Here is a 14,822-nt window from a genome sequence, read left to right on the forward strand (position 1 = left end):
AGCAGCTAGCTGATCATCGGTCAAGTTCAATGAGAAGCACAAATTCCTGGTCTCTCAGAATCTCTGAAGAAACTTGGTGCCCAATTCATTAGTTCTCTGCCTTATAGTCGTCAAATTGGTAATTTTCTTTTCTCCTATCCTAGTGTAAAAATATGTATGAAACTTTTTCTCTAGGTCAGCCCATTTGGCAATGGAATTAACTGGCAACGATGAAAACCAAGTAAATGTTGGTCCTGATAGGGACAACGAGAAGAAACGAACTCGATGGGCCTCTTCAATGGATGCTTCGCCCAACTATGTAAGATACCGACTAACATGTTCTATTTATGCTTGTGCTATCTTGGCCAGTGAACTTAGCAAACTCCGGGAGCCTGTAATTTGTAGGAAGAGCGACCAAATCATAACACTCTGGATATGGGGCGTTTGTACGAGAAGGTTTGCCCTTTTGGCTTCAAACTGAACTGATTCTTCATCATCTCGGTCACTCTAAGCAACAACTTATCAGCATTTGAACTTAGATTTCTCTACAATTGCTGACCCATCTGTGGATTAAAATTTTGGGTACCTTGATACCCTAGATTTGGAATCATATGAAGGGTATTGCAATCTGTGCCATAATGATATCCTTATAGAATATTTATCTACTGGGTCCTTTACTGGTTTGCTGCTTGAAGTCTCTGGTTGTAGATGCTGGGATTTGTATCTCTATGAATCCTTTAAAATAAATGGCGGTATTTTTTGAGCCGACGACGATATTTGGCCTAACGTGCCAAAATTGACCATTTGATTCTGAATTTGCCCCATTGGCTGTTGCACATGCTGCACTAACGATTCAGGATTATGCTGTATCTGATTAGTAGTAGCACCCTGAACTTACTCAGATGAGCTCTGAACTGCCTGGACATCATTATTACCAGCTGGTGCTGCTTCTTGATGGCTTGTACCGGCTTGATTAGTCTCCTGAGTCGACGGACGTGGAATATTGTAGTAAACTGGTCTAACCTGATCAATTGGATATCCCATGAAACACCTCTTTTATGGTGTTGTGGAATGTGTTCAAGAAAACTGCATTATGGTTCAATATGGCATCATGAACATATTTGTTTACAGTCTCTACGAAGAAACGCCTATCCTCAGCTTTGTCTATATCTGACTGCCCATGCAACAAAACTCTTGGTAGTGGATATTTCTGAACAACTTTATTGACACGTGTCTTGGTGTAGGACAACAAACACTTGTTCTAAAATTCTTCTATAGCTTTGCTAATAACATCTTTATCCTCATCAGATAGGTCACTTTTGTTGTAAGTCGCCATGACGATTTGTGGGGTCCCACCGGACATGCCAGAATGTGTGTCGGCGTAGAAACGTGTCAATGCGCCTGGCACACAGCAAGCCGGAAGGATCTGCTTAGGATGAGCCCGGAGATCCGCTTGGCTTCAATCGTAGGACTCGTCGATCTTGCGAATTTCTCCCGAAATGTGCCAGTCAATTTGACCTACAATTGATAAGGAGAGAAAGTTTATCAGTAATTTAAGGTGAAACATGCCGGTTTTGCCTAGACAGTTCTAAGTGTGCCGCTTTGGGAGCAGCTAGACGGGAAAATCGACTAAACGGCCGATACGCAAAGAAATCGGTTGTTACGGACTATAAAGCTCGTGGGTTGTGATTGATTTTATGTTGACATGTACAATGCACGTAGATATAAGTAAAATCATCAGCTAGGTGGGTATTACCAGTGTAAAGTATTGAGCCGATGAATCTAACGAGAAAGGATATAACATGCGAATAAATCGACTGTCTAGTACAAATGGATCTACAAACGCTCTGAATCTAATCTGTTATCATCAACAGTGAGGTTCGACCGAATCGATGGCAGCTATGATCGTAATAACAAACTAAAACCAAAGAATCTATAAAATCATCTATACATTGACAGGCTTTCCGAAAGACATGCTATATATGTGAAAGCTCAAGCGGATCGGCTAAAATAGCCGATTCAGGTAGAAAAGAGACTACAGCATGTGAACAATCCACTATTTAACATGGACAAATCTATGAACTCGTCAGATTTAACCTGCTACCTCTAACAGTGGGGTTCGACCGGATCAATGGCAGCCGTGATAAAGACAACAAATCAAACCTTTAAAGTAACAGAATCATGAAGACACACTGTAGGCGTTAAAGCATAGGCGGTCGGCTATTTAGCCAATGCAGGCATAGCAAACAGTTAAGGTCACGCCTGATCGAAAACAAATCTACCAACTAGCATCCTTGATCTAAAGTGCCAGCAGTAGGGATCGACCGAATCGTTACAGCCATAATAGTGAACTATGGACCAGATTTAACTAGACAACAAACCTCCTCAAGATCAGACATGCCTTAACCACATACTATGCACGATCAAGATCGAAGTAGAACAGCCGATGAAAGATAACCCGTCGCTCAAAGTAAGAAACATTGTGTTGTAACAAAGCAAACAACGGACTAAAAGGATATGAAACCGATCTAGATCGATCTCGACCGGGTAGATTGATGTTGATGAAACTAATGGCAATAAGAACATCAGCAAGATCGGTAACTTAATGAATCTACCCGAAGGTTGCCACCCTTAGGCAGAGCCGATAACTTGACCTTAATCTAATTCGAGCAGTGGCGATCGAACTTAACCGATGCAGCCGTACTTGAACTACATAAGGATCGATAACTAGCTTATACTAGAGCTCGCAGTGGAGGTCGAACTTAACTGATGTAGCCTAACAAATGGAAGTATAAGTCATGACGGTACTTACAGACAAGCCGGAGGTCGGTCGAATCGATGCAGTCCTGCTTATTGAAGAACTCGCCGAGATCTACACTACTCCTACTCCTAAGGGTTGGCGTAAAGCCAAAAAAAGTAACTTATATTGATTGATTGGATCTCTTTTTTTTACAATAGCCAGGGTCTAATATTTATACCCGGAGCCTAAGCATGAATCCTACTTAAGTATGATTCATTACAATCTTTGGTATAAAAGAAAACATTCCTAACTTAAGATAACTTGGACCCTAATCTTTCCCTTTTTGTAGAGTCCGACGTGTATTTTCCCGATGTCAACCGTAGCTCATTGTCGTCATCTGCTGACGTCATTCAAACAGAGCCGATTCCAGTGTCGTATCTGAATCAGCTGATATCGACCCTTATGCAATCAATTCCTTGATGACATAATCTTGTAAGCTTCGAGTTCTCGCGTTCTTCTTCTCAAATTTTGGTGTAAACACTTATCAAATTAAAGTGATAGGTCGAAAGTCCGTTACTGACTTGAAGGGTACAAAGAGATAAGTGATGCGGGTCTTCTGCGTGAGGACGAGCCACCACTTTTTCTGTGTGGGTTTTCACAGTGTATACTTGAACATGGTGATCTTACTTTGCTATTAAAAAGATGAAGCACAAGTACAATATTTGATTAGTCACCGTTATATATATATATAACTCTAAAAAATTAGTCACCATCTATTGAGAAGGGTGGCTCGTTATTTACGCGATTTCTAACAGTCTCTACAAGCTAGAACACATCAGCTCAAATGACATGCATATACCACAATATGAAGCTAATGGATACATGAAAAGTACAAAAAAGAACTACGTGAAGCTAGCACCAAATATATCTCTAGCTACTAGTGTCGTCGGTCGATCATTTGCTTGCAGCCTTGAACCTCTCTCGTTCATCTTGATAAAATTATATATAGAAGTGATTAGCCAATCAAATTATTAACTATTAATTTCGATCACAAGCACTTGAGGAGGGTCAGCTCTTTTGGCGCTGTGGACTCCCCGCTGCGCTGCTGCTGTTGATGCTGCTGCTGATGGTGATCCTGCAGGTTGTGTTGCCATCCCTGCCTCCCCAGGCTTATCTCCAGGTTCGGTACCGCGATCTTTGATGGCACCTGCTGATGCTTGTTCGTCATCGTCCAGCTGCATGCTGGTTGTTCCGTGCTGCTGCTGATGCTACTCCTGCCGCTCGACGGCCAAGGCACCGCCGCTGCCGTCGACGACGGCCAGCGGCTTGCAACACCTGCGCTCCACGATGATGGTCTCTGCTGCCTGATGGGCGTGTCAGCAAAGCCTGCATGCAGACGCCGCGCAGCAATGTCCTGACCTAGGACGTGCGAGGCAGCGTCTTGCTGCGCGCCTCTGGCCTTCCATCCCTGTAAAAGAATGCATGCATCGCTTATATACATATATATATATATATATATATATATATATATATATATATATATATATATATATATATATATATATATATATATATATATATATATATATATATGTTTTTGCCATGCAGAAACTATTATGATAACGTACTGATCTTTTCGGATCGAGCTGACATGCATGTCGTCGTTTTTTTTATATATGAAAGCCCAGTTGAATGATTGATTAGATGGATATTGGCCCTGTTGGCTTCTTTTACGATCCGTCTTTTTCTGCTTGTTTTTTTCAACCATAATAATGTTTTTCTCTTATAACAAATCAGCCGGAACAATGTTTCAACTTGTTTTTTCAGCGAAGCGAACGGAGCCATTGTTTAAAGTGTGTCATAGCACTTTTCAGCTCGTTGCTCACTTGCTCTCTCTCTCTCTCTCTACTGAACTAGTGAGGATCCAAGTAGTGTTGGGTGGCTCCAGCAAAGCAATACAACACGAGATCTAAAGGGAAATATAGTGCCTAGTCTAGCTACATGTGTGGTTCCAGCAGCATCTCGCTCTGGCCGTACGTGGAAAGTGCCATTATGAATCGCGACAACGTCAACAGGTAGCATAGCTTTTCTGCCACTGTATTTGCCAAGCCTAATAACAAATAATAATATAACATATGTATGTACAGGAGGATCTGATTACGTACTAGGAAAATATTTTCTTGTTTTTTTTTAGTTGTGAAATATATATAATGGATCTGGCAAACAAGAGAACATTTTCTTGCATGCATTGCAATGTGGCTCATCTAACTAAGCACTGGCTGCCCGTGGACCAAACTCAAGTAAAGACACTCTGCCACTGCAGCTGCATGCATGCGTCGTATATATGGTGACGTTTCTATAGATACTTTTTGCCTGGAGTGAGTAGCTCTGAGGAATTAACAGAGCGAGGGTACGGTTCTGCTGCAACAAACATTATTGATGAAAGATGTGCTGTTTATCCCCAACAATCAGAATATTGTATTATTACAACATTACTAGCCCAATTAATTAAACCCTTCGGAGTACCAGAGAGCAGTAACATACATGAAGAAAATCATTCAATGTCCGTACTGCAATTAGCATGCAAGGAAATGTTCTCCTTGAATGTACGAGTATAATAAATCATGTGGGGAGGCAGACATCCAGGAAGCATTACGGACTACTAAATTATATGGCGAGATATTTGTTGATCAACAACCTTGGATCCTACGATCTAACGGACCACACATGATGCTAGACTGCACGGAACTGAACCTTCATTGAGTAACAATATATATTAGTAACTGTACTATAGGCCCCAGGATGCGAGTTCTAATTACTTTGGGTCATTTAGTCGACCAAAAACTTGTTCAAATGAAGTAGGTTAATGATATAATTTTATGTAATTTTGCCCGTCTGGGTATCCCCTTCTTTTTAACAGTGGGTAGCTCAATCTCCTGCTGGTTCGTTCCAAAAAAATATGTAATTTAATTTGAGGGGAGAAATGAAGTAGAATGATATATTTATTTGATCGTAATTAGTTAGCTTACCCAAAACACCAATATTGGTAAGCAACAGCTGCATCAGTACAGTACAGTCTCTCTGTCTCTATATATGTATGTACTGAATGCGAGCTGAGCTGAGAGATTAGATTTATATTTACGATCGATAGAGAGGTGCTAATATATATAATAATACATGTAGATAGAGAGATCATAATCACCGTACCTGATTTTGCGAGAGCAAGTAGCGGTTGTGGTGGGCAGACATGAGGTAGGGACAGGGCAGCGGCAGCGGCACCGCCCCACTTTGGTGTGCGAAGGGTGGTGGCCGCAAGAACCAGGCCACCTCCTGCTTCCCTGCTGGCGACCCTGCAGCTGCTTGCATTCTGCATCATGCATGCATATGACGTATATGTACGAACAACATACGTACATACGTCAATGATCATCTATCAGTACTTTGTTCATATACATACATACATATATATATGTGGGACACATTTTTTCTACTCCCGGGAGTAGTTACTCCTATCTTCAATAAACCACATTGCGTATGTTTGCATACCCATTTATCAGTTTGAGTATGTTTATATACTCATTTTAAGATACTACAAATTAAATCTTACTACATGAAATTTTTTCAAAAGAACCCATATTTTTAATATGTTATTATAATACTATGACAGTAGTATATAAAATAAGTATAACCATATACTCTATGTATACTTATACTTGACTTTCATACTACGTACCTTAGATGGTCTAGTGTGATTATATACTTCGTCTACATACACTTCGTCGAGCCATATACACCCTAAATCTAAAGATATATGCATGGGAGTAACTACTCCCTTGAGAGTAGGAAATAACTTCCTCATGTGTGTGTATATATATAGCCATGTAGGGTAGTGCACAGAACCTTCCGTTATCGCAGTATAGATACTCCTAGTTTGATGTTATACTACGTACCAGGTCGTACGCGGTACGCAGAGAGAGAAAAGGAGAGATTGAAGAGAGAATCAGTCTCGTGACTCACTGAGTAGTACGTACGGTGTACCAGCTGAAGAGACACAATGAATACAACGACAGGCAGCAAAACAGTTAAAAACATCAGATTACAGGAACAAAGATGCATGCAGAGGAGCAGCAGCAGCAGGACGCATGCATCTTATATCTATCGTACTCGTAGGTACACAAGGAATTAACTCCAATCTGCCACACGGCCAGCAGGCTGGTCGTGGTCGATCGAGAGAGAGAGAGAGAGGATCTCTAGTAATCTACTACTAACTGCTAGCTGCACGCTGGGTCTGGGACTCTGGGTGCCGGTACCTAGCTGCTCTCACCATCCCCACTACGGAGGAGCTAGCTAAATGGATACCACGCACTCCTCCATCACACGAAGCACGCACAATATGCAAGTGCGTGCATGAAGGAGAACTACAGCTAGGTGCACTGTCTCGACTGAAATGCAGTGTCGAGCGAGTGTGTTAATGCAATGCTCTAGCTGCTTGCTGGCTGCTGGTTGCTGGCTGCTGCTGCTGGCAACCTGGCCTGTCCATGCTCGCCACTACCGTGCCAACTCTACTTAAGCAGCTGGCCGGCCGGGCTGCACTGCATGCCTCCATGGCTGTGAGCTGAGCTCTACACTATAGTGCTGGAGCATGCATGGTACCTGCACGCAGGCTTTCGGTCAAGGGCAATGGACGATGGATGGATGGATCGGATAGCTAGATAGAGTCAGACTGCGGCAACTGCATCATGCAGCAAGCTAGCAGCATGTCCCGCTGCCGCGCGCACTGCCCTCCGTCCTCGTGTCTTCTTCTACTTGTTTCTTGCCAAGATTCCGGCCACCACCTCTCGTCGTCGCATAATATAATGTGTTATGACCCTGAGTGATGGGAAGCAGCGCAGGGGGACAATTGATATGGATCTGAATGACATTCAATGAATCATCACAACGGACGACGACTACTACTCACTACCGGTGGTCGCCGGCCGGCCGGCTGTGCAGCAGCGGCCGCTCAGCCGGCCGGCCGGCCAGCCAGCCGGCTTCTTGCTACCATAGCTAGCTGTAGTACGTAGTACCAGCTACCATGCAATGAATTAATAAGGTGACTGCTGCATGCCTCTGCACCACAATTTTTTCGCAATAATATGACTAGCTAGAGGGCTTTACTTGCCCTTTAAAGACGTGTCCCCCATGCAGGCCAAAACCCTAGCCGCTATATATGCAGATGCATGTGCGCGCGGTAGATACTACATGGACAGATGGCTCTATCCCTGTGCCCGACTGTGCACGCAGCAGAGGGATCCAATCGATCGATCGATCCGGCCAGCAATTAGTTGGATCGGAGCATTATATTTGCTGCCACTGCCAGCAGCATACTATGCATGACGCACAGCCGCACAGGGTGTGCGTTCAGTTCAGGTTCCTCCAGCGCGCGCGAGCTGCTTTTGCATGCGTGCGTGCGTGGGAGTTTGGAATCGGCAGCCAAGGACGACGCATCCATCACCATCAGACATGCATGCATGCACAACACTGTCATCGTACCTTCCCCAGCTACTCACCACCAGAAAAATAAATTATTACGCGCTCCATTCAAAATTATAAGATATTTTAGCTTTTTAGATACATTGCTTTTAGTATATTTATATACATAGCAAAAGCTACATATTTAGAAAAGCCAGAACGTCTTATAATTTGGGAACGATTGAGTAATCGTTTCACTTTTTTAAAAAAAATTCTGGACACGCATGCATTCAACAACGGGAACGAAGACATGCAAGGTGCCCACGGCCCACCTGAACTAGAAAATCACAATAATATACCCCCCACCCCACCCCCATGCATATGATATATAAGATGACCATGTAACATGACAAATATTATTGTTAATCTTTTGAGGAGATTGTGTTCATATGAAAAAATATTCTCAATCTTGATGCTTATATATGTAAACAAGCGATGTGTATGTTAATTAATAACTAAATAAATAAATAGTTTTAAATAATATCAAAATTAATTGTACATGTGTGTGTATAATATATAGTTTGTGTGCATAATATGGGTGGCAAGTTTTCCTCAATTTCCTGGCAATAACTAAAGTAAGGGTACGGTTGAGACGAAAGCTTCTAAGGGCTGCTCGAATAGTATTAAAAAAATCTAGCACATAGATGTTGAGCAATAAGGAGAGAGAATGATAAGTTAGATTTTCATGAAGAGCTAAGCTCACACACTTTCATAATTTTTTTGTGTTTATGTTCACACATTTTTCTACACTAGCATGTTGGGTTACTCTATTTTTATCTTATTTTAAGTTCATATAGCAAGTTGACTCTATTGTTGATGGTGCCCTAAACATTATTAGTAGTATTTATTATTACATATAGGAAGCCTCTTTTTAATGCAAGTAATGTCCATCAGTCTGGTATATACTACCTGACATGCACATTGTGTTTTAGCCCTAATAATTTTCTTATGTTTGATATAAAAAAGAGAAGTTTATTTTCAGCTTTTGTGATTCAGGCATCGATCCAACCTCGGCTTCATTTATGTTGTACACATTGGTTACCACAGCTGCCTAACTAGGTACACAATTCTTTCATTTATATGATTTATTCATAAAAGTATAGGATAATAGAAAAAACTTCAAATGTTTTGTACATGTACATCCAATGTCCTTGATTCTAACTAATACCTACATATTGTAGTATAGGTTTTTACAGTGATCTGTATTATTCAAATAAACTAAAATTCTCTCTCTTTGTGTTGTCAAACTATTGAATTTAACTAACGATCATTGTGAATATATCAAAAACAATTGCTTTGTGTTACATTTTCTTATAAGGTTTATGCTTATCAACTGAAATAAATTTGCGAGCAAGTGCTCCATGGACCATGCAAATATCAAAAAGGGTACTTGATTTTATGATCGGAGAAGGAGCGTCACTAACATTTAATAAAAGTAGGTGCTCATTAGTCTTAACTATTATATATTCAACATAAATATAAACACATATTATGGCATTGTACAGCTAACTTAATTTAAACTATGACCTCTATATATGTTAATATACACATACCAAAATTATTGTCATAGCAGTATACTTGACCATATATGAAATATGTGCATGAACCATGAATAGCATGTCAATATATATGATCCTTTCACTACCACATGACAGAAAATTATTGGGTTCACTAGTGTCATCTCATAAACATTGGACATAAGGTTCCACTGCCCCCTCTAGTTACTCCCTCTGTCCCAACAGGAATAGAAACCTTGTTATCTGAGGAGACAATCCTTAATTAGTTTGACCAAATATATACACAAAAAGATACTAATTCATATTTATGATGCATAATAAGTATCGCTAGATTAACCATAGAATATATTTTCGTAATAAATTGAAGATACAAATGTTGATATTATTTTCAAGATACCTAATCAAACTTGAGATTGTTTGACTCATTGAGAAGCCATATTTTATTCTTTTTTTGGGACAGAGGAAATAAGAAAAAATATGTTGATGGCTTTGAACATGTGCAATCAGTTGTTCTAATTTTTACCAAATATGTTATTATAATATGCACTTTAATTATATGAAGAACATTATAAATAAATTTTGATTAAAATGGAAAGACATCCCAACAGTTTTGTGCTTTTTGAACATATGATGATCAAAGTGTGGTCAAGCTAGTGCCATCCTATTAATTTCAAAAAGTCAGAAAACATTAACTAGATTGAGATTTGAGAGTAAAATATTGCACATTGCATTGATTACAGGGAAGCTCAATATGTACAATACATACGGGACTCTTTCTATGTTTTATTTTTCACAGGTGCTATATATCTTATTGATCAAATGCTCCCTAAAGGTGTGTCGCATGTGAAAAAAAGGGGATAAAACTGCTTGCAACACGTGTTGTAGTTTGACTTGTTAAAGTTGGATGAAGGACACCTCATACAGAAGCATGTGGGGCCAAAACCTGTAGCTATAGAAGATGAGAGAAGAAATGCAAGAGCGATGCATGACAGCAAGTCAGCAAACAGTACTACTCACTAGCCATGAGTGCAAGAAAAACATGAGAGATCATTTTTTTCTAAAAAAGGATAGAAAGGAAATATGAAATGATGCATGGGATCATAGTGGCCATGATCGTGCACTATACATTTTTTTAGAAAAAAAAAGATTTTTATTCCGGTCTCTGCGCATAAGTTATATATGTGCACGACCATCTATTTATTAAAACACACACACTGACTAAAAACAACTTGCTCTCAAAGAGGGACACAAAAAACAATAGCTTCGAACTTAAACACCAAGTCTATTAAAAGACAACCATCCATATTAATTAGTGCATTATACATTAAAAAAAATTAAACACACGCGCAAAAGGTATCCACGTGAATCGTCAAAATGGACAAAATAGAGGATGCAGATTCGCCGAGGAAAAGTAACCAATGCAAGGGAATAAATATATAGGGCATCACTGTACCGGATTATAAGCAGTCGATGATGTGTACAAACCTACTATTGGCGGTAGCATTGGAAGTATTGTTGCTAAATGCTTCGAAGCCATTCATTTCACAACCCCTCTGCAGAAGGCCCATATCTCTCATCATCTGCACATGGCCTGCAGCAAATTATATATGCATGCCTGTCAAATCACTGAAATTTACAACGGAGATACATCTATATGAACATATGTGGCTATTCCCTAGGTATTTCCAGATACTGTGTAGTAGCTCGAAGACAATTACTGCTACTTCATTTTTAAGAAAAAGAATGGTAGTGCTTGTGCTTTATGGGACTGACTGGAAATACTAACCAGGCACGCCCCATGCCAATAATTCAGCTAGGATTATGTGATATGACCCTACTGAGGAATATCAACTCAGGAAAAGAAATGTTTCTGGAGCTGACATGTATGTAATGTTTTACCTGCAGCACATGATCTGTCTGCCGTCGTTCCCTTCACTGTTCGATACATCTGCATCAAGTAATAAAGCAAATAAGAAAACAACGACATGGAAAGATTAGACTGATCCTTGTGCTGCCATTTGGTTTACTCTTGCAACGTGCTAAGAAAAAAAACATTAGTTCAATTCATTGTGGTTGATATATTACTAGTTAAATAAATGATTCAGATGAAAGAGACAAGTACTTGGCGACAACTACAAACAAATGCCAAGAAGAAAAGGGTGAAAGTGGCTGATCAAGAAATCATCAAACTGTGTTACCTTTTTGTTTTGTTCTTGACATGAGAAACACTAGTACTAAGTACCAAATTCTACTGGGGAGAGAGAGAGAGAGAGAGAGAGAGAGAGAGAGAGAGAGAGAGAGATTATATTAAGGTTTTGGTAACTTGCCTGCAAGTGGCTCTTAACATGAGCCAATGTGAGATCCTTAACGTTCATCAGCTCCAGCACTGACTTTGGCGTTGCTCCTAGAAAGAAAGGTACAATTCTTAATTTGTAGCCAAAATGAAACTGAAATCAAAGACTGAATAATTCAGTGAAGTCTGCAAGCTACAATTAAGTGGAAAGAAAACAAAGAAAAGCACTCCATGTTTGTTATAGTTATAGGCAGTGGCGGATCTAGGACAAAATCCTAGGGGGGCTGAACAGGCTGTTGTGTTGGGCGCTAGCCGCTAGCTACTACCGTGCTGCGCTGTTGCTTGTTAGTGCGGGCGTTGTGCTACGCTGCTGCTCCATAGGCGCGGCCGCGGTAGGGGGGGGGGGGGGGGGGGCCCAGCCCCGGTGGCAGATCCGCCACTGGTTATAGGCAAGCGAGAAAATATAATAAAAGCATATTCACCCAAGATTCCAAGAACTTAAATAAGTCTTGAGCAATTGCACTCTCGATCCCCAGTTCCCCACAGTGAGCTATATGAAATTGGATCATCATGTCATTATTAATGACAAGCGCAAACCCAACGAATTGAAGCACAATCAGTTGGCTAACAATTTAACAGAACATGGATGGAAATTAAACAAGCAAACAAGAACGTTCTTGAAGAACGTACTCTCATGGCCGCCAAGGAGCTCTACAGCATGCACGAAGTGTGCATGAAGAGCCGTGGTCCACCTCATTCTTGGTGCTCTGGAGCTCCTCTTTCCACCACCGCTGCCACCATTCCCAGATCTCGTGGTGCCTCCGGATAACGCCGCCGATGAGCTTTTCTTGAACCTCTGGATCTGGCTAGGTTGGTGCAGCCTCTGCTGCTCCTGCTGGATGTCACATTGGCCATCCTGCTGCGCCACAGCCACCGTCTTCTCAACAAGTCCGAGACACAGCGTCTGCTTGGAGAAGAACATGTCCGTTTCGTGGTTTGCTTGGCCGCCGCCACTGCTCCATGCATCGTCGGGCGGCGATGGAGGACTGATATGGAGCGATAGATCGGGGGCCGCGGCGGTTGTATCCATTGCAAGCTGCTGCTGAACTTCTAAATTGGCAACAGAGCCTTGCCGCCTGTTCTTGCTCGAGGAGAAGAAATGGATCTTGGTGATTAGGTCATGAGTGGCATATGACATATGGTTGTTCTTGTATAGGGGTTGCGTCTGTTGTGCATGTGGGTGAGGAGGGAGGTAGTAGATACCTAGAGATCGATCAGAGGAGCAAAGTTTGGTATTGTTATGCTGGTACAATTATAGGGATAGGCCGCAGCTAGTGAGGTTGCATTGGACGACGAGGGTGATGAGAGAGAGAGAGAGAGAGAGAGAGAGAGAGAGAGATGGAACGCGTTGAGAGCTAGGTGGAGCAGGCACCAATATATATTTTTTTTCTTTGTGTGCCGTTTTGAAGGGCCGGGCCGGGAGTACAGCGTAGCACCGAGACATGGTCCAAACCGGTGGATGGGATGCATGGACTTGAAACTGATTGACATGATATGTGCACCTCTGAGCTAGTGAATGTGTCGTTTATATTGTATGTACTGGCTTCAGCATATTCCTTCCTCACCATGCATTTGGTCAAGTGGCAGGACACGTACGGTATTTCTTTGGGCATGCATCGATCGATCATGTCAAAAAGGTAAAACTAGGAATCATGAGTGAGAATTGAATGTGTGCTCTATTATCACTAGGAGAGGAGTAGCAATTAAAGAGCGTAACGTGCACGTGGGCGCACCGTTTTATTGCAGTAAATTAATTGCATAATTAAAGCCACTGGAATTACTAGTATATACTCCCTCGGTTCAAAATTATGTCACTTTAACTTTTTTATATCTATATATTTTGCTAAGTATCTAAATATATCGTATATTTAGATATAATAGAAAATTTTATATATCGAAAAAAATCAAAGCGACTTATAATTTGAAACGGAGGGAGTAAAAGTTTAGCTATGAAAATAAGGAGTAAAATCATAGGAATTTCTGCTAGTCATAAGATCGAAAATATTGGTATACATGTTAAACCGGATTTAGGTCATGTGTTTGGTTCTATATAGCTAGCCAAGCCAAATTTTGACATGGCCTAGGACTTTTTGGCCACGGTTTGTTTTCAGAACAAGATTATATTTGGCTAGCCAAAACAAATTTATTAGCTTGTGCCCGCTACGCAGGGATGGTGATGCTGGCCTCGTCGCCTTTGTGGTCTTCACTACACTACTGGCCACCGATGTGTCGTCTTCCTGTATTAGGCTTAGCCGGTTGGGGATTTTAGGTGGAGGGTTCCCCTCTCCCCCTTGTGTTTTCTTGCTTTGGTTTGTGCCTGTGGGAATTTGTTGGTAATCCTGGGCCAGGATTACTTACGAGTTCTATGTATTTTTGTACCAACTCTAACCTCTCTTAATGAAGCACGTGCCAAGCACGCTTTCGAAAAAAGTTAACAGGGACGGTGTGGGTACTCACACGTGCGGGAGAGAATTGCTAGCACCAATTTGGCCGGCTGCATTGCCATGCACCAAGATGATATATCAAGCTGCTATTTGTTGCACTTGCATCGAGAGGTTTTGAATTATAGAGCTTTAAATGGAAATATCTTCTAAACAAATATCAAATTTATAATTTGTTTTTGTCATCTTATTTATTATGATTTTATCTACAAAATAAGATCAAGGCATATTTTTCAGTGAAGACAAAATTGTGTGACATTTAGACCGCATACGCTATACTC

The 14,822-nt window shown here is 41.1% G+C and overlaps 1 protein-coding gene across 1 annotated transcript; it reads right to left on the minus strand.

Annotated features, from left to right (window-relative positions):
- Nucleotides 1–3,673: 3,673 nt before the first annotated feature.
- Nucleotides 3,674–13,385, minus strand: LOC136538604 (uncharacterized). Its single transcript, XM_066530555.1, has 6 exons — nt 12,731–13,385; nt 12,075–12,151; nt 11,647–11,695; nt 11,233–11,338; nt 5,927–6,086; nt 3,674–4,187 (listed from the first exon to the last, which is right to left on the minus strand). Exons 1-6 carry the CDS (start codon nt 13,236–13,238, stop codon nt 3,768–3,770), a joined length of 1,320 nt encoding a protein of 439 aa, XP_066386652.1. The 5' UTR covers nt 13,239–13,385; the 3' UTR covers nt 3,674–3,767.
- Nucleotides 13,386–14,822: the final 1,437 nt, after the last annotated feature.

The sequence above is a fragment of the Miscanthus floridulus genome, chromosome 2 (genome assembly GCF_019320115.1).
Source record: "Miscanthus floridulus cultivar M001 chromosome 2, ASM1932011v1, whole genome shotgun sequence".
Taxonomy (NCBI): Eukaryota; Viridiplantae; Streptophyta; class Magnoliopsida; order Poales; family Poaceae; genus Miscanthus; species Miscanthus floridulus.

Coding starts and splice junctions, on each gene's coding strand:
- LOC136538604 (XM_066530555.1), bottom strand. CDS start 13,238: ATGTCATATGCCACTCATGACCTAATCACCAAGATCCATTTCTTCTCC. Junction 12,152..12,730: donor GCTCCTTGGCGGCCATGAGA/GTACGTTCTTCA, acceptor CTTTCTTTCTAG/GAGCAACGCCAAAGTCAGTG. Junction 6,087..11,232: donor AATGCTACCGCCAATAGTAG/GTTTGTACACAT, acceptor TGCATGATGCAG/AATGCAAGCAGCTGCAGGGT.